Genomic DNA, 20,273 nt, shown 5'->3' on the forward strand with positions numbered 1-20,273 from the left:
CCAAAATTTCACAATCTCAATGGATAACTTCTTTCGAATAAAAAAAAGAAAAAAAAAAATAGTGCACTTCAAGTGACTTTGAAGATATGAAGTGAGAGTAATTCGAACCTTTGAGAGCCAAAGTCAGTATCTTACTTCCAACTTTGAAAATCCAAAGTTAAACAATTAATATTGAGTTGTTTCAACCATTCCTTGATTGATGTTTCAACGTAGCCTCCTTCATTAGTGAGGTGCGCTTGATTTTTGGACTCGCACTTCAGACCTTTATTGTCTGAAGCGCAATTCATTCGTTCATTTTGGGCCTTGAGGGTATGAAGTAATGCTAAAACTCTTTTTTTTTTTTCTTTAAAAAAGGGTATACTTTAGTAAAAAAAGAAAAGAGGTGAGCATAAAATACAAGGATTTTTATAAGGAAAATGGTTTAATAGAGCTTTAGCCTATCAATATAATTAAATCTTCATGTCATAACTCAACGAAAATTGCAATTCAAGCATGGGAAAAACTTTCATCTATCATCTCGGCTTGAACATTATAACTGAAAAAAAAAAAAACAGGATTTTAAGCTCTAAAAATAGTGTTATATTGTAACAAATTATTTAAATCGTCCATTTCATCCTAAAAATAAGTGCTCACAGTCCCACAAGATCTTTACCATTTTTTTTATTTTAAATTTTAGTGTCCATGTTGGAAGTTGATTTTAGATCCATCATGGAGATTTTTTTTGCCAAAAGTACTTTCCAAAAGAGAATTTGAAGTGATACTTTATTTTGTTTCTATAAAGCTTAGGCATTAAAGAAGCTTCATCCTTCTTACAAGAAAAACTTTCATCCGACTGGGACCACATTTTAACATTTGTAGTCCCCGAAGTATAAAGCATCCATTTTAAAGATGAATGCAAATAGTGGTCTATCTAAAAATAATTGAAACTAGCGGTCCAAATGTTTTTTTAATAGAATTATTATTTTTAATTTTTAAGATTTATTTATTTTTCTATATTCATGATCTCTGTGTTACAGATTACATGTCTTTAAAAAATAGGTCCAAAAATCCATTTCAAAATAAATTTTTAAGAGGTGATTCATTTCTACAGGGACTCATAAAACTATGTCCTTTTTATAAGATTGCAACCATAAACAATCAAATTAGAATGCACCTCCAAATGTTATCATAAAAGGTAATTTTGGTGCAAAAAATCTATAGAATTGTCTGAAAATCTATTTTGAACTCTAATTATAGAATTTTAAACGCCAAAAATAATTCAAATCAAGTAGATGTATAAATATATGAAAATCTTGAAAATGAATGGTTTAGATAATGTGTTGCAATTGCACTATTTTTGGGACTCGAAATCATTTTTTTTCATATTCTTAAATCTGGATGTCGTGATGATCAATTAGAGGGTTTTTCAATATTAAATTATTTTCTAATAGATTTTTACGGTGCAACTTTAATTCTATATTTTATAGTTGCATCTTTATATAATTTTTTTTTTTTTTTATCTTTTATGAATAGAGGTTACTATCATTTTTTATCCCTTAAATTTCGGCGGTTAAAAGTGTCATTGAATATATATGTTAAAAAAATAATAATTTTTCCAACTTCGTGACTTGCGATGCTTTGGTGTATGGTACATTGCAATGTGTACACAAGTCCCTTGGACCATAGCATACGTTATACTTTGCCATGCTCCCATTTGAAACCGACCTTCAACCCATGCCTCTGCATGTTGGGAGGAAACCAGTGAGCAACAGCCATATTCTTCTAGCTTTGTGTGTGTGAGAGAGAGACCGAAGAGAGAGAAAGCATAGTCCTGTACGTCCTAAAGCCCACTAAAAAACCTCTCTAACAAGGCCTAGTCTGCTTCTCTACATCCATACAGGGCGGCATGAGCCACTGACCACTGGCTTAGAGAGAGAGAGAGAGAGAGAGGGAGGGAAGAGCATGGGGAAGAAACAGGGAAAGAAGCATGGGAATAATCAAAGGCGACCGTCTCGCTGTGTAGAAGAAGATTCTCTCCCTTCTTCTGCCTATGACCCAAACCAGAGAGAAGAAGAAGAATCAGAAGAAGAGAGAGAAAAATCAGCAGAAGAAGAAGGAGAGCATAATGGTCCTTATTCGGAAGATAATCCTTCAAAGTTCCTCCTCTATCAAAAGTCTGTTCAGGTAACATTTGGCATTTTTCCCTTTTTTTGGGGATTTTCTCGTGTTTTTAGGGTTTCTTATAAAATTTCCTATTCACGTTTGTGGACATTCATGCTCTATTGCTAATCTTTCGATCTCTGAGGAATTTATGAGCATTTTATTGAATCTGTTTCAAGAAATTGACTGATACTATTCCAAGATAAACACTTCATTTTTATCCTTTTTTTTTTCCATTGAAAGTGATTTTTCTTTTCCTTTTTGGTTTTTGAGAATTGAATTTGAAATATAATTTATGGTTTCTTTTGAAGTGTATTTGGACAAGGTGATGTAAGAGAGTGATTGGTAGTGAGATAGATTAGTGGTGGATTAATATAATAAAACAAGGATTAATGATGCATTAACATTAGTATTTTGGACAATATAAGGTTATGTGAGATACAGTGATCTTGAGTAGGAGAGTTATGGCTTTTTATTTCCACATAAATGAGACCTTACACATTGTTTTATTTGGCCTTTGAAGAATAGGGATAATGTTGGGATGGTGATACAAAATCACCTCCCATTCAACCTATGACATTTATCTTATTACAAGGGCCATAATCCATTTAGAGAGAGACGTGGGGTTTTTAAGTGAGGGAGCTCTTTGTGGAGAGAAAAAGAAAAGTGTCGATTAGTTTTTGGGTTGGATTTCATCGGGATTTCATTGCTAGTCGACATAGACAAAGCAAGGAGTCGATCAATGATATTATTGTGGTAGGAAAATCTATTTGAGCTTTCTTTACTATTGTATGAGGTAATCTTTACAAAACCCATAAATCTGTAAATTTTTTTCATTGATAGTGAATCATTTCCTTGTCGGTTGGATGTAGCCTGATTTTAAGTGAATCTTATGGTGCTTTGATTATGGTTTGTAGTGTGTGGTTGTGCCATTAGAGTCCCTATTTTACTTTATCTTCATTTCATCATGTTTTTACTAAATTTAGTATACCATATATTTGATTCTTGGGTGTTGGATTTTTTGGAATCAATTTGCCGGTGATTGAAAAGTTGGTTTCGAGGTATTAGATTTGTTGTAGTGGGGGGTTCACTGCAATAAGGGTAATCTATGTAGCCTCGGTTCCCACACTTCCCTTGAGCTCTGATACCACTTGTGGGGAATCGATGCCACTTGAATTACACCTTGCTGCGATGAACCCCCCACTACAACAAATCTAATACCTCAAAACTAACTTGCCAATCATGGGCAAATTGATTCCAAGAAATCCAACACCCAAGAATGAGGTTATACGGCCTCCATGAAAAAAGGTGCTTTTCATATTGACCAAAAATGACCTTGTGATGAGAGAAGTGCCATAAGTTAAATGGGAGGTGATTTTGCATCACCATCCCAACAATCTTTGCCTTGATGCAAAATCATAGCCAAAAAGGTTGCTCAAAAGGTGAGTATCCAGAAAAAACATAAGAAGGCATAATGTTTATTAGGTTGACAGCGGTGCAAACTGCTTCAACCCAAAATGACTTTGGAACAAAGTTGGACAAAAGAAGACCACTTGTGGTTTTTAAAAGATGACGATTTTTATGTTCAGCAACACCGTTCTATTCAGGAGTATAAGGGCAAGATTTTTTATGTTGGATATTTCTATCTGAAAGGAACTTTTGAAACATCTCACTACTATACTCTCCACCAGAATTTGAGCGCCAAGTTTTAATTTTGATAGAAAATTGAGTTTCAACATAGGAGTAAAATTTAGTAAATTTATCAAAAAGTTCAGTGCGACTATTTATAAAACACGCTCATGTATATCGAGTGTAATAATCAATACTGGTAATAAAGTATCGTGAACCCTCTTTTGAAGAAATAGGAGCACGCTCCCATACATCAATATGTACAAGATCAAATTTAGAAGTGGAAATTGTACTACTACTATTAAATGATAATGCATGAGACTTAGCAAGCTTTTATGGTTCACAATGTTTTACATCAACCGACACTTTATTAGTGGGACTAAGAACACCATGAGATAATAGAAACTGAACTTAGAAGCAGAAATATGACCAAGACATTGATGCCATAAAGTAGTATCGTCAAGAGTAAACATGGCACTAACTGAGATGTTGCCAAATAAAGGTAGTCTAGGAAGTACTGGTCGTCAATTTTATACCTAGGCCTAATCATTTTCCCTGACCGTTGATCTTGCACATAACAACGAGAGGGAGAAAAGATAACACTACAATTGGAGCGAGTAATTTGACCAACAGAACATACTGATATATGGAACATGATAACCACCAGAAATATGTAATTTAGCAGAGGGATCGGAATAAGTGGTAATAGAGGCAACTTTAGAGACTTTCATAATGACCCCATCAGCAGTTTGAATAGTATTAGAAAAAGGTTTACAATGAGCTAGAATATACTCATTGGCAGTCATGTGCCGAGAAGCACTAGAGTCTATCAACCAAGAAGTAGAAATACTATTACCTGCAGTGGATGGGTTGGATTTAGAAGGAAGTCGGGATTGAGAGAGCATAGACTGTAATTGCGGTACAGTAAGAGTTATTAAAGACGGAGCAACAACAACAAACATGGCAGATAGATCATGAATGTATCTTTCGTAGGTCTGGCTTGACTCTGCAGCAACTGCAATAACATGTTTCTTCTTCTTCTTTGGGCATGTGAATTTCATATGCTCAAGTTCCTTATAGTAATTCTATTTAACAGAGGACATATCCTTGTGAGGCATATAAGAAGAACTCTGTTTAGGCTCCTTGTATTCGAAATTTTGAGTTGCATCAAAAGTTGATTCCCCCATTGAAACAATACTAAGAGACTTGATCTTAGTCTCTTTTGTAATCAACTCAGAAATAGCATGAGTGAGAGCACAAAGAGTGGCTCTGTGCAGAATGGCATTCCTGACACTCTCAAATTCAGGTCGAAGTGCCATTAAGAACTCAATCATTCTGAACTCATTTCTTGATTTTTCGACAATCTTTATGTTGGATCCATCAGTGATTTTAGGTTAAGGGCTAAGGCATCCCAAAGCACTTTCATGGTAGAATAAAAGTCCTGATTGGATTGGTCACCTTGGCGGAGTGAACGAAGTTCCTGTACTAAATGATACTTCCTTACCCAGTAGTTTGATGATAGATTTCTTCTAAAAAAACCCATGCCTCTCTAGCATTCTGAAAAGTACGTAAATTGACCCTAATATTGCTCTCTACAAACCCCTCAACCAGGCTATTATCCTAGCATTATTGACTCCCCATTCAGCTAGCTTTTTTGGATCATGTAGTTTTTGTCCAGGTCCATATATATATATCCTAACAGTTTTTTTCCATAAATACCATTTTTCATAAAAGAAGCTCAAAAAGTGTCATTATTTCCATTGAGTTTAAGTGGTACAAGCTAATAAGAATCCGACTTTCCATTATGGAGAAATCGGTATAATAAGGACTGATACAGACAGCAAGAGAGATACAAAATTATGCAAAAACCCCTAGGTGGTAAGGTTGAAATAATATGGTTCATCGCTTATAAATTGACCAAGTTGATCCCTCTTATTTTTGTAATAAAAAGAACTTTTACAAAAAATAACTTTAAATGAGCTTGTTGCCTTTAGATGGTGGAAAAAAAAAAAGAAAGAGCAGAGAGAGAAAGAGAGAGCCTGTTGCCTTTAGACAGTGAGAAAAAAGAAAAAAAAAGGCACAAAGAGATAAAGAGAGAGCCTGTTGCCTTTAGACGGTGAGAAAAAAAAAGAAGGCGCATAGAGAGAAAGAGAGACTCACATAGAGACGTTATTGACACAGAGAGAGAAAGAGAGACTCACAGAGAGACAACAAGATGGTCAGAAAGCAGAAAACAAGTAAGAAAAACTCAGATCTAAATGACGGATCTTCAACGGATCTTGTTCGAATTTGAGGTAGTCACAGATTTAGATCGTTTTTAGATGATGGTTTCTTGGTTCGCAGATATGAAAATAGGTGATTTTTAGATGGCAGTTTCAACTTCCAAGGTTTAGGTGGCGGTTTTTAAAGGCGGTTTCTCAAAGTTCAGATGGCGCTTTTGGCAATTTTCATCCCTATTTGTGTCTGACACTTCTGTTACTCTATGTGAAATTATTGTAACCTGTAAATATTACCGCTATACAATATTTCCTTTCCTTTTCTGTGTACTCATATTAGGAAAGTTATTTATTCTATACTGGTTTGTAACCGTATAAATTGAGGGTGCCTATACACAATTTTAATATACAAAAATACTATATTTCTCTACATGGTATCAGAGCAAGGATTAGCGGGCCTTGCAATACCACTCTTCTGAAACCGACATTTGAATACTGCTTACAATACCACCCTACAAACACCACCCTGCCAAAAACCGCTTTGCAAATACCAAAACCACCTTGTAAATATTGCGAAATCACGCTACAACACCAAAACCACCTTACAAACCCAGAAACCACTCAAATCACTAGATCTGAAACCACCATTTGAAAACTGCCAAAACCACCATCTGATCTGCGGGAAACCTCATTTAAAAACCGCCATCTAAATCTCGGGAGTTGAAACCACCATCTGAAATCACCTATTTTCAGATTTGTGAACCAAGAAACCGCCATCTGAAAACGATATGAATCTGTAACTGCCTCAAACTCGAATAAGATCCGTTGAAGTTCCACCGTTCAGATCTGAGTTTTTCTAACCTATTTTCTGCTTTCTGGTCATCCTGTTGTCTCTCTTTGAGTCTTTCTTTCTCTCTTTGAGTCTTTCTTTCTCTCTTTGTGTGAAGAACGTCTCTCAGTGAGTCTCTCTTTCTCTCTCTGCGTCTTTTTTTTTTCTCACCGTCTAAAGGCAACATGCTCTCTCTTTTTCTCTCTGCGCCTTCTTTTTTTTTCTTACCGTCCAAAGGCAACAAGCTCTCTCTTTCTCTTTATGTGCTTTTTTTTTTTTTTTTCCAATGTCTAAAGGCAACAGGCTCATTCAAAGTTACTTTTTGCAAAAGTTTTTTTATTACAAAAGTAAGAGGGACCACCTTGGTAACTTTACAAGTGATGGACCATATTATTTCAACCTTACCACCTGGGCTTTTTCGTATGATTTTGCATCTCTCTTGCTACCTATATCAGTACTTATTACACCAGTTTCTCCATAATGGAAAAGTCAGACTCTTATCAGCTTGTGCCTGTTAAACTCAATGGAAATAACGACACTTTTGGGTTTCCTTTATGAAAAGTGTGATTCATGGAAAATAACTTTTAGGATATATAGATGGAGCTGGACAGAATCTGCATGATCTAGAAAAGCTAGCTAAATGAGGAGTCAATAATGCTAGGAAAATAACTTGGTTGATGGGGTTGTAAAGAGTAATATTGGGGCGGATTTAAATACTTTTCAGAATCCTAGAGAGGCATGGGTTTTTCTAGAAGAAATCTATCATCAGACTAACTGGGCAAGGAAGTATCATTTAGTACAGGAACTTTGTTCACTCCGCCAAGGTGACCAGTCCATTCAGGACTTTTAATCTAGCATGAAAGTGTTGTCGGATGCCCTAGCCCTTATGGAACGTGAAATCACTGATGGGCCCAGCATAAAGATTGTCGAAAAATCAAGAAATGAGTTCAGAGCTATTGAGTTCTTAATGGCACTCGGCTGTGTCAGGATGCCATGCTGCATAGAGCCACTCTTCCTACTCTCACTCATACTCTTTTTGAGTTGATTACAGAAGAGACTAAGATGAAGTCTCTTAGTATTGTTTCAATGGGAGAATCAACTTTTGCTGCAATTCAAAATTTCGAATACAAGGACCCTAAACAGAGTTCTTCTTATATACCTCGCAAGGATATGTCCTCTGTTAAATGAAATTGTTATAAGGAACTTGGGCATATGAAATTCACATGGCCAAAGAGGAAGAAACCTGTTATTGCAGTTGCTGCAGAGTCAAGCCAGCCCTTCGAAAGATGCATTCATGATTAATCTGCCATGTCTGCTGATGTTGCTCTGTCTTTAGTAACTCTTACAGTTGAGCAGTTACAGTCCATGTGCTCTAAATCTCGAATTCCTTCTAAATCCAACCCATCCACTGCAGGTAACAATATTTATGCTTCTTAGTTGATAGACTCAGGTGCTTCTAGGCACATGATTGCTAATGAGTCTATTCTAGTTGATTGTAAACCTTTTTCTGACACTATTCGAAATGCTGATGGGCCCATTATGAAAGTCTCTAAGGTTGGCTCTATTACTACTATTTTTGATCCCTCTAGTAAATTACACATTTTTGGTGTTATCATGTTCCATCCATTACCATGAATCTACTTTCTGTTGGTCAAATTAATCGCTTATATTGTGATGTTGTCTTTTCTCCCTCTGGTTGTTATGTGCAGCGGTTAGGGAAATTGATTGGGACTGCGCATAAAACTAGTGACCCATACTTCCTGGACTACCTTCATTTGGCAACACCTCTATCTGTTAATGCCATGTTTGCTCTTGATGCTACTTCTTGTTGGCATCAACATCTTGGTCATGTTTTTGCTTCTAGGTTACAGGTTCACTTCTCATGCTTTTCCATTTAATCACAGTAGTACAATGTCCACTTCTAAATTGATCTTGTGCATACTGATGTATGGGAGCCTGCTCCGATTTCTTCAAAAGGGGGTTCACGATACTTTGTTACCTTTATTGATGTGCACACTTGGTATGCATGGGCGTTTTTTATAATCACTGAACTTTTTGATATTTTTACCAAATTTTACTCCTATGTTGAAACTCAATTTTCTACCAAAATTAAAGCTTTGCGCTTAGATTCTGGTGGGGAGTACATTAGTGAGGTGCTTCAAAAGTTCCTTTCAGATTGAAATGTTCAACTTAAAAAATCTTGCCCTTATACTCCTGAACAAAATGGTGATGCTGAATGTAAAAATCATCATCTTTTGGAAACCACAAGGGCTCTTCCTTTGTTTAGCTTTGTTCGCTGAAGCAGTTCACATTGTTGTCCACCTAATAAACATTATGCGTTCTTTTTATCTGGATGTTTACTTATTGTCTGACTTTTTTTCTCCCCCCCTGATTACTCTACTCTACGTGTCTTTGGTTGTACTTGCTTTGTTTGGTTGCCTGTATCTGAGCGAGACACATTATCGGCCAAAGTTGTGAAATGTTGTTTTTTGGGATATCATGATTATAAAAAAGGATATTGGTGCTACGATCTAGAAACCAAAAGACTTCGAGTATTTAGACGTTGTCTTCTCTGAACACATCCCTTTTTACTCGATATCCACTATATTTTTGAGAGAAGGTTAACATTGTATTACTGATGAGTGATGTTTACATGGATGTGAGAGTCCGAACTCACCCGTCAGGGGTGACTCGGTAGAATACTCGATATCCACTATTACCAATTGTTCTTCTGATTTTGTTTTTCTTATTCCTTTTCTGATAATGATTAATCACCTTTTGCACCTTAGTCATAGGATTCTATCTCTGAAACAAATTGCCTAGAGGAAGTTGATTAAGTTAATGCTACAGATACCAGTCAAGTACCTGCACTTGCTAATCGTGTACATACACCTGTTGTGCGTCCTAGTACACGTGTTTCTGTTTTGCATTCCCCATTTGCTGATTATGAAACCTACTTACCTAGACATCAAGCATTTCTTGCCCCATTCATTCTTATTATGAGCCACAAATATAGCAGGCAATGGCAGAAGAACTGAATACCCTTGATTGGATGCATGTTTGGGACTTGGTCCCTCTTCCAAAAGAATGTTGTTGGTTCTCGGTGGGTCTATAAAATCAAAACAAAAGCCTTAAACGATATAAAGCTCGTCTGGACGCAAAAGGCTACAATCAACAATATGGAATTGACCTTTGCCACAGTAGCTCATATGACATATGTTCGGACACCTATTTATGTTGCCTCTGTTCAACAATGGCCTTTATATCAGTTAGATGTCAAACATGCATTTCTTAATGGTGATCTTGATGATGAAATATATATGAAGCTTAATCCTGGGTTACAAATTCTTAGATTAAGGTATGTCGGCTTCACTGTGCGCTATATGGACTCAAACAAGCACCTCGTACTTGGTTTGAAAATTTTTGTAATGCAGTCGCGTCAATAGGATTTCGACAAAGCCATCCTGATCCAGCCCTATTTGTGTATGATATTTCTATTGACTAAGCGCTTCTGTTACTCCATGTGGATAATATGATAATATCTAGTGATGATAAGGGCACCATTCATAAGATTAAACAAAGTTCAATCAAATATTTGAAATGAAGCACTTGGGGTTCTTGTGCTATTTTCTTAGCCAAGAAGTTGCTTATTTTCCTCTTGGCTATTTGTTATCTCAACACAAGTATGCCTTAGATATTGTCTCCCATGCTCGCCTCATGGATGATACTAAGAGGGTTGATACTCCCACTGAATTGAATATCAAACTCTGTGCAACAAATGGTGAACTACTCCTAAATCCAACATTTTGCCGTCAATTGGTTGGGAAATTGATATATCTAACTATTTCTTGCCCAGATATTACTTATGTTGTGCAGCTGGTTAGCCAATTCTTGAGTGCTCCTCGATCTGTTCACTTGGCTACAATCTTACACATCATTCAGTATATCAGGGATACTTGACACCAGGCTTTGTTTTTCTCTTCTTCTTCCTCTCTTGAACTTCGGGCATACGCAAACTTAGATTTTGCAAGGAATCCAAGTGACCGCAAATCAACTATAGGATTTTGTATTTTTCTTGGTGACTCTTTTATCCTGGAAAAGTAAGAAGCAAAAATGTATTGCCCAATATAAAACAGGAGCAGAATATAGGGCAATGACGCGAACCACAACTAAAATTGTTTGGCTTCTATTGTTGCTTGTTGATATGGGTGTTATTGTCACCACTCCCACACCACTCTACTGTGACATTAAGAGCGCCATCTACATTTCTAAAAATCCAGAGTTCAATGAACACATCAAGCATATTGAAGTTCATTGTAACCTTGTTTGGCAAGAATTTTTGGCAAACTCAATTTCTCTTCCATATATTGCCTCTGAGCAACTTGCTGACTTCTTCACGAAAACACATATTGCACCTCAATTCTCTCTATTTCTCTCCAAACATGATTTCTACCAAACTATCTCGAGTTTGAGGGGGAGTATGAAATTATAGTAACCTATAAATATTACCTCTGTACAATATTTTCTTTTCTTTTCTTTTCTTTTCTGTGTACTCATATTAGGAAGGTTATTTATTCTGTACTGCTTTGTAACTCTATAAATTGAGGGTGCATGTACACAATTTTAATATACAGAAATACTTAGCCAATTACTCTCCATGAAGAACCTAGAGAACTTTGCCAATGCCGCAAGCTCTCTAACCTAATTACCTCTATGGGCATGCCTTGCTCATCTCCCTTCATGTTTGTGCTTCTCATGCAAACTCCACCTTCGTCAACACTCTCATCCTTGAGTTCTTAGGGCCATCTTGCCTTCACACATGCGCTAGGTGAATCATTTTCTACACACCTACAAGCATAACCGGTGCTTGATCTCATATCACCTACATACCTTGCATAAGTCTCTCCCATGAAGTCTTCTTTATACTCAAAGCCTTGGCAATACTGGCCCATAGTTCTTAAATTTTGAAGTACCCATTTCACTCCATTTGAACATTTTCTTTTTTAGGCTAAGCATAAACCAATCAAGGAAATAATAAACAAGTGAAATGACAACTTTTATAGAAATCATGGCAATAATCTAAATCAATACTAGAGTAGCATGCAACACTCTAATCACATGGGCCCTTCTTTCACCAAAATTTGAACATTGGCCTAAAGGAAATTCATGTTGTGTTTTCGGCTTCATTTCCTTTGTGAAAGTACCAAATCTTAAATTTCTCCACATTGCTGAATATCCTTATCAAGACATTGTTTTATGCCACCAAAATCTTCCATTGCCTAACCAAGTGCTGCTAACCGAACTTCTTTGTATTATACAACCAAATTTACCTTTTCATTTACAATTGTGCTCCCCAATAATTTGTACAAGCTTCCTTCCCAGACTCCTTTTATCATAACTAGAGCCCCTTTTGAAATTTTGAGCACTCCATGTTGCCCGGTAAATTTGTAGCCTTCCATATCTAGAGAAGGAAGTGAAATCAAATTCTTCTTTAAATCCGGCACATGTCTCGTATTTTCAAGTGTCCAAACCATCTCATCATACATTTTTATGCAAATCGAGCCCATTCCTATCTTCTTACTCATTGAATTATTTCCCATTGATGCCAAACTGCCCTCACATGACTCATATGCATCAAACCACGATCTATGCAGGTACATATGGTGTGTGGCTCCACTAGCAAGTATCCAACATTGATAGTACATGGGATTAATTCCACTATCAACACCTTCTCTTCAACATGCCCGGATGTTGATTCTTCAACATGGTGAGCATCATTCTTGGCTCACCTTGTTGTTCCATTCCCGACCTGGAACCCTTTGAGGAATTTGGCCCTTTCCTTTGCCAACAATTTTTCCTTATGCGACCGGGCTTGCCACAAAACCAACAACTTTTTTAGTCATAAGACCCTCTCAACTTTGATCGGCTACTTGAGGAACCTATTGATGAACTTATCCATTCATCCAACCGGCCTCTTGCCACAAGTACATCCATTTTTGAGCCCATTGTATCATCCATCGATACCTTCTTTCGAAGTTCATTGGCAAGTAGAGCACTACAAACCGAATTAACTTGAGGGATTCTTCATTGTTACAATTCAAGGTAGTAATTAGATTATCATAAGATTCCGGTAACGTGACAAGATTATCATAAGATTCCGCTAACGAACAAAGGAATGTCACTACCTTATCTTCCTCATCCATGTTTACCCCAATGCTGTTGAGTTGACAAATTATGTTGTTGAATTCATTCAAGTGTTCTGAGACTTTCATACCATTTCTCATCCGCAAAGAATTCAATTTTCTTTTTAAGAAAATTCGATTTTTGAGGGACATTGTTTGGTACAAGCTTTCTAGCTTTTTCCATGAATCCGTCGTCGTCTTTTCACCTACTATATTAAATGGTATTTCATTCGGTAAATACAAGCGAATTGTGGCGAGCGCCTTCCTATCCATTTCTTCTCAATCATCATCCTTCATACTTTCCAGTTTCTTTGATTTTCCTTGTAGTGTTTTATAAAGACCTTGTTGTACTAATATGTCATGAACTTTAATTTTCCAAAGGTCAAAATCGTTCCTTCCATCAAACTTCTCTACCTCAAATTTGTAACCAGCCATTTCCCAAATTACTACATACTTCTCTTGAGCTCAGATACCACTTGTTGGGAATCGAGGCTACCTCGATTACCCCTTGTTGCGGTGAACCCCCCACTACAACAAATCTAATACCTCGAAACCAACTTACCAATCACTGGCAAATTGATTCCAAGAAATCCAACATGCAAGAATCAAATATATGGTGTAGTAAATTTGGTAAAAATGCAGTGAAATCAAGATAAAGTGAAATACGAACTCTAATAGCACAACCACACACTACCAACCATAATCAAAGCACTATAAAACACACAATATATGTGGTTCACCCAAAATCAGGCTACATCCAATGGCAACCAGCAAGGAAATGGTTCACTATCAATAGAAGAAATTTATAAGTTTGTGGGTTTTGTAGAGATTACCTCATACAATGGTAAAGAAAGCTCAAATTGATTTTCCTACCACAATAATACCATCAATCGACTCCTTGTTTTGTCTCCATCGACTAACACCATCGCCGCAAGAAAATCCAAATGAAATCTGACCCAATACAAGGGCACAATAGTGCTAGGGTTTGTGCAAGAAACCCCCAATCTCTATCGAGGCTATTTCGATTACCCTTTGTTGCAGTGAACCCCCCACTACAACAAATCTAATACCTCGAAACCGACTTGCCAATCACCGGCTAATTGATTCCAAGAAATCCAACAATGTTGTTTCTCGCAGATGTCTTCCAAGTGGTCCTCTAGGGTCTTGACATGAGCTTCGGGCCTTCATTTTAGGGGTGGCAATGGGTTGGGTATGGGTCAGAGCCCTGCTAGACCTGGACTCGGACTCGAGTAACACGAGATGGACCCATAGCCGACAGGTCCTGAGAACCCATTCCTGTACTCGTACCTGGAATGACATTATGGACTCAGGACCCGACCCTTAGCCGAAATGTTTAATATTTCTGCAACTTTTTTGTGGCGCCATTTAAAAAGCAATTGATTTTAGAATTCCCCCAAAAGCTTCATTAAAGCTGGGATGACCATTCTAACATGGTAGTTTTGTATTCCCCCAAAAGCTTCATTAAAGCTAGGATGACCATGCTGACATGCAGTTTTGTTTACTGTTAGTGGTACTCGCACTGTGCCTTTGTCACATGAACGGTCTCGCTTTCTCTCTCTAGGAATTCGTAATTCCACCTTTTGCCATCTCTCTAACTACTCTCCTTTCTCTCTCCAGGAAACCCTATCCTTTCTCTCTCTAGAAAACTCACAATCTCATTTTCTGCCATCTCTCTCGTAAGACTAACTTCTCTGTCTCTTGGAAATTCTCCCGCCTTCTCTTTCTTTTGTTTCGCTGGGGGGTATCTGAGTTTTAGATTATTTTTGCAGATAGTTTTTTATCTTGAAGGTTTTGTGTATGGGTTCTCTCAGTTTGTTGGGTTCTTGGTTTGAAATGCCATTTTCTTTTCTTTTATTATTTTTCTTTCTTTCTATCGTTGTTGCTGGTTATAAGAATTTGGCTGGGTTCTTTTTTAGAGTTTTTCTAGTGCCAATTTGCTCTCTTGAGTTGCGTTTTGTTTCTTTGGGTCTTTACAATGCCCCTTTGTTGTGTTTTGATCGTTTTTAGTGGGCATAAAAAGATGGGTTTTGCTCAAGGGGGGGAGAGAGAAAGATGAACATGAGCAGCCCCTTGGTCTCACATTTCGGCATTGCAGCTGATTTTCTAGCAACTCATGGCCTGAAAACGGTTTTCAGAAAACCCTCGGAGACACAAATCTCTCTCTCTCTCTCTCATTTCTCTCTCTATTACTCTCCTATTCTCTCTCCTTCCTCCTCTCTCTCTCTCTCTTTCTCCTTTCTCTCTATTCCTATCGTATTCTCTCTCCTTCTCTTTCGGGTCCGGGTTGGGTCCACTAGAACCTGTACCCAACCTGTGCCTATTTCGGGTTCATAGAGATGGACGCGGACCCTACCTGCCGGATCCAAATGCTGGACCCATACCCGGATCGAGTCGGGTCCAGGTCCATTGCCACCCCTACTTCATCGTAATGCAAGTAGCTTCTACTAGTTCTTGAGGTGGTCTACATGATCTTGGGTACGTGGCCCGTTTCGCTGCTGCCACCACACCCCATACCTGCTCTGATACCATCTGTTGGGACCGAGGCTACTTTGATTACCCCTTGTTGCGTTTAACCCCCCACTACAACAAATCTAATACCTTGAAACCAATCACTGGCAAATTGATTCCACCAAATTCAACCCCCAAGAATTGAATATATGTCATAAATTTTATAAAAATATGATGAAATCAAGTTAAAGTAAAATTGGAACTCTAATGGCACAACCACACGCTACAAACTTTAAACAAAGCAACATAAAATAGATAATTCATTAGCTAAAATTTTAGATCCCAAAATGCATATAGAATAGGACACCTCAAGAAACTTGGAGTAGCTCTAAGTACATGAAGGTATTTGGATTGACAGCCTATGGTCCTATGCAACTTTTAAGTAAAAAAATGTGCTTATTAAAGCTATTCTGTCCCATGTATTTATATATTCGTCTTCCTTTTCCTCTCCTCTTCCTTAATCTTCATATTTTGAATAATTTCAGTCACCAAAGGGAGATATTAGTTACCTGCAGAAGTTCTTTCTTACATATATTGGGGGTCGTTTCCCGCTTCATCTGCGAGAGGATTTTTGTGGAACAGCTTTATTGAGGTCAGTCCATATTGAATGTACTCAAGTGTTAGTAACCAGATTCTTTCTTTGTAGAAAATTTAGTGCAAACTGGAAACTCCTCGTAGTATCTTCTTATTTTATTTTATTTTTTTTCCTGTTTGTTTTTTGAGTTGAGAAGAAGGGTGGGGTGTTTGGGGGGGGCTGTATCTTTATGATATTTCTGCATCATGATGATGATACCCACTTGCATTAAACAAAGTGAAAGTTAATGGAGAAAATAAAAAAAGAAGATTCTTAAGGATACTGATCCAAGAAAATAAAGAACTAAGGCTGTGAGCTTCTTTCAAGTTTTCTTCCTAATTGCTGAATTTTTATTTTTATTTTTTTTGCCTTGTTGACCTTTAGTGCAGAATGGATTCATAGTGATGCAAGGCGAACTGCCATAGGAGTGGATTTGGACCTTGAGGCACTAACGTGGTGCCTTGAAAACAACATTAAAAAAGTTGGGTTTGATGGGTATTCAAGAATCTTTCTCTACAATGGAAATGTCCTTCAACCTCACAATGCCACCCTAGTCAAATGTAGACTACCAGATAGTATCAACTCTAGTGAGACTTCTACAAATGAAGTGGATCCGATAAATGCCGACAATAATCCAGATCCCAAAGAAAAATGCCAGAATCCAGCAAGGGATATTATTTGTGCATTTAACTATAGTTGCTGTTGTCTTCAAAAGCGCGAGGACCTCGTCTTATATTTTAAGCATGCGCTTAGTTCCTTGTCAAAGAAAGGCGGTATATTTGTTATGGACTTGTATGGGGGAACATCGTCAGAGCGTCCACTAAGGATTCAAAGGAGATATCCGAATTTTACCGTAAGATATTATAGGCTCACTGTTCCTACCTTTAAATGGAGGGCAAGTATATTGTGCATCTAATGATATTCAGAAACCATGGTCCATTGAAGTCTTCACTGTGTAATGAAATAATGGACAGTGGTAGAGAGGGAGTTTTAGCTACCAGAACAGGACATAACCTGAATGTTCAGTCCCGTGTATCTTCATCACAGTTCATAATTTCGTTAGATGGTGATGATGCCAATTGACTACAGTTTCTACACAGTCCACTGGATTATTGTATATTTTTCTCTAAATAGAATATTGTCCCTCAATTCTCTATCTTGTATTTGTAACTTATGGGTGCCTTTTTTAAAAAGAAAAAAACTTCTCACTCATGGCTGCTTTTAGAGAAAAAATTGTGAACTATGTGCCATGCTGTTAGAGAAAAAGTTAAACTATGTGGAGTGTTTTTTCTTTTCAGTTATATAAAATTGGAACCTTGTTCACTTTGCTTGGTCATTGAACATTTGAGAAGTGAAGAATGGATTATCTTGTTTGTGTTTTTACAGAAACATATGTATCAAGTTAATGGTAAGATGAATTTTGATATCTGGTTGTTGTAACTATATGTGTAACAAATCTGTAGTTTTCTGGAATATTGTGTGTGCAATTCTTGTGTAGATGAATGGAAAGAATGGTGAGTATTTAAGAGTTTCAATCTTATAGATCTGATTTTTCTGGGAAGCCACATTATATCAAAGACTTGGATGAGGTCCCTGGATATTTCTTTTTGTCTTTTTGAGTGTTTTTCCCATTTTGAACATTGGGCATTAGTACCTTGCCCTTTTGCTATGGCCGCTTTTCAAGAGGCTGAGCCAGATTTGCATCAAAACCTGTAACTGTAGATTGTGTTATATGATGGAACTTGAAAGAATATGATCAGATGTGTGCTCTTGGTATTCTGCATCCTTCATGTTTTTTATTTGATAAGGTATTCTGCATCCTTCATGTTTCAAGTACTTGTGCAAATTAATGCAATCATGACATTGACATTTCTGGAAAAAAAAAATTAGCCACAGAGTATTGACACAATTAAGTTGGTTTTATATGCGACACTTACGAATCAAATGAAAACATACAATATATGCCATCTGCTATCCTAAAACCACATGCAATTTACAGCTTAGCATTTACATCAAAAGAAATTGACTTGTCAAATAGCTCAGTTAGAAATCTATTAACATAATTATATAATTTGCTATTTCCCAGTATCGAGTACATAAATATACAACACTACTCTCCAAGATTAACATTTGCTCATAGGGCGCTTGCCTTCTTAAGGCTGTCTTAATTTTTAAACTAACTAGTTTGCTGTCTACATCTACAGTATATCTGGGAGCAAGAAGAGTTTGATGCACTGAGTCGCACAACTAGGATCAGCTTGCATTTTAATCTGGGCAAGAAGGGAACACTTAGACATGCCTTCTCATATAATTGGCGCCTGTATGTTATTGTTCTCTCTCTTAAAACTTCTTACATGTTATTGCTCTCTCTCTCTGCATCAGAAAGATAATTAAAGATTTATTTATATTAAGGTAAAGCATACCAGGTAGACCATAGTGGTATCTACTGTTTCTTACCAATGGCAGGTGGTGGAGATCATCTGTGCATGGGCAAATGTCTCTCATCACTGATCTCCATCATCCATCCCCAACTAAAATGAATATCCACCATTGATCGTTGGGAATGGAAGGTGGCTTCCCCTATAGTGCAACATAAATTGCACCATTGTTGTGCGGAAATGTTTTCCGTTATGAAGCCATTTCATATCCTTCGAAATTTCAAAGCTAGAATTACTTTTCATTAGATTTCTCTTGTATGAACAAGAACTCCTTAAGCTTATATCTTTTGTGGTAATTAAATCGCAACATCTCTTGATCAATGAAAATTCAAAGACTATTTTTTTATTTGCTTTTGTAGGTGGAGCCTGCCAGAAATTAAGGCTTGCTTGGAAGAGGCTGGGTTTCAACATGTTCATTTTTGGATGAGACAGATGTCAGATACACAAGGAAGCAAAAACACTGAATTCAACAGGGATCAAGAAGCAAAATATGTTGAGGTCTCCTCTTTCAAACAAAGAGATTCTTGGAATGCCTACATTGTTGCTGTGCCATAATGAACGCAAAACCAAAGAGCATTAAGTGAATTTTCTCATTGCTTTTTAAGAGGAGTGTCAATGGAGTGCCAATTTTATGGTCTTGGCTTTGATAGCTTATATGCAATCTTAATTGTTTGCAAGTAGTTTGAAAACTGATTCTCTCTCTCTCATATAGAGACGTGCCTTTGTTATTCATAGATAAATGAGTTAATATCTGACAGGGATATGAGCGTTAAAAATGTTAATTTTAAAAGTTCCGTATCAAATATTACACATTCCTCAATTGTTTATAAAAGGAGAGATGATGTCAAATATTAAGTTATTAAATAATTCATCTCTTTTGGGCATTTTGATAAATTTTTTTTTTTAAAAATTAACATTTATTACCTAAGAAGAAATTTTACTGATCACTCAATTTTGGTTTGAGTACTTGAATAGGATCAGATTTAAAGAGCGTGCCTAATATCAGGTTTGTGTAATAAGTGTACAAATATTCCATAAGAAATAATTATATTGTTTAAATACATTGAATTTTAGATAAGGGTGCAATTTGCACACGGATGCATTCGTAGGTGTAGAGGTAAGGTGCACCTTCAAATTTTATCATGGTATATAATTTTGATGTAAAATGTTTTTAGCATTATCTCAAAATCTATTTTTATATCTAATTATAAAATTTTAAATTTTAAAAATGGTTAAAATCTAGTAGATTTATGAACATATGAAAATCTTGAAAATAGACGGTTTAGATAATATGTTGTCAAATGCACTATTTTTGAGACTTAAATTTTTTTTATTTTTCATAGTCATACATCTCGATGTCGAGATGATCAATCAAAAGGTTTTTCAGCATTAAAACTACATTTTCTGATGGATTTTTTAGGGGTATATAAGGTAGCATCCTTACATAAACTTTTTCCTTTAGATAAATACCCAACAAGAAAACCCAGCCGATAATATATTGCTAAAGTTTCACGATGACAATATCACATAGTGATAAAGGATTGTATATATAAGACATTTATTTTTTATACAATTAGATTGCACTTAGTTTTAGCCATTGGATAGAAATCCAATAAATAAAAACGTGTCACAACATTGAAGAAATTTTATTTTGAGTTTTGTGCTCTAACAATGACACATCTTCAACAACCGGATTTTAAATTTAATAGTCAATTGTGATTTTCTTGTATTAAAAGT

General features: G+C 36.5%; 1 protein-coding gene across 4 annotated transcripts; it reads left to right on the top strand.

Annotated features, from left to right (window-relative positions):
• Window positions 1–1,596: 1,596 nt before the first annotated feature.
• LOC18441317 (S-adenosyl-L-methionine-dependent methyltransferases superfamily protein) lies at window positions 1,597–19,225 on the top strand. 4 transcript variants are annotated; one of them, XM_011627659.3, is made up of 5 exons: window positions 1,597–2,163; window positions 16,010–16,116; window positions 16,483–16,951; window positions 18,303–18,418; window positions 18,896–19,225. In XM_011627659.3, exons 1-5 carry the CDS (start codon window positions 1,942–1,944, stop codon window positions 19,089–19,091), a joined length of 1,110 nt encoding a protein of 369 aa, XP_011625961.1. In that variant the 5' UTR covers window positions 1,597–1,941; the 3' UTR covers window positions 19,092–19,225. The 4 variants fall into 4 exon arrangements, 3 of the variants coding, with proteins under 3 accessions (XP_011625961.1, XP_088708134.1, XP_088708133.1); XR_016044514.1 differs by lacking the exon at window positions 16,483–16,951; XM_088852007.1 differs by lacking the exon at window positions 16,010–16,116 and having other exon boundaries at window positions 2,018–2,163.
• Window positions 19,226–20,273: the final 1,048 nt, after the last annotated feature.

The sequence above is a fragment of the Amborella trichopoda genome, chromosome 11, assembly GCF_054954075.1.
Source record: "Amborella trichopoda isolate Santa Cruz 75 chromosome 11, AtrichopodaSantaCruz75HAP2 v2.0, whole genome shotgun sequence".
NCBI classification, from domain to species: Eukaryota; Viridiplantae; Streptophyta; class Magnoliopsida; order Amborellales; family Amborellaceae; genus Amborella; species Amborella trichopoda.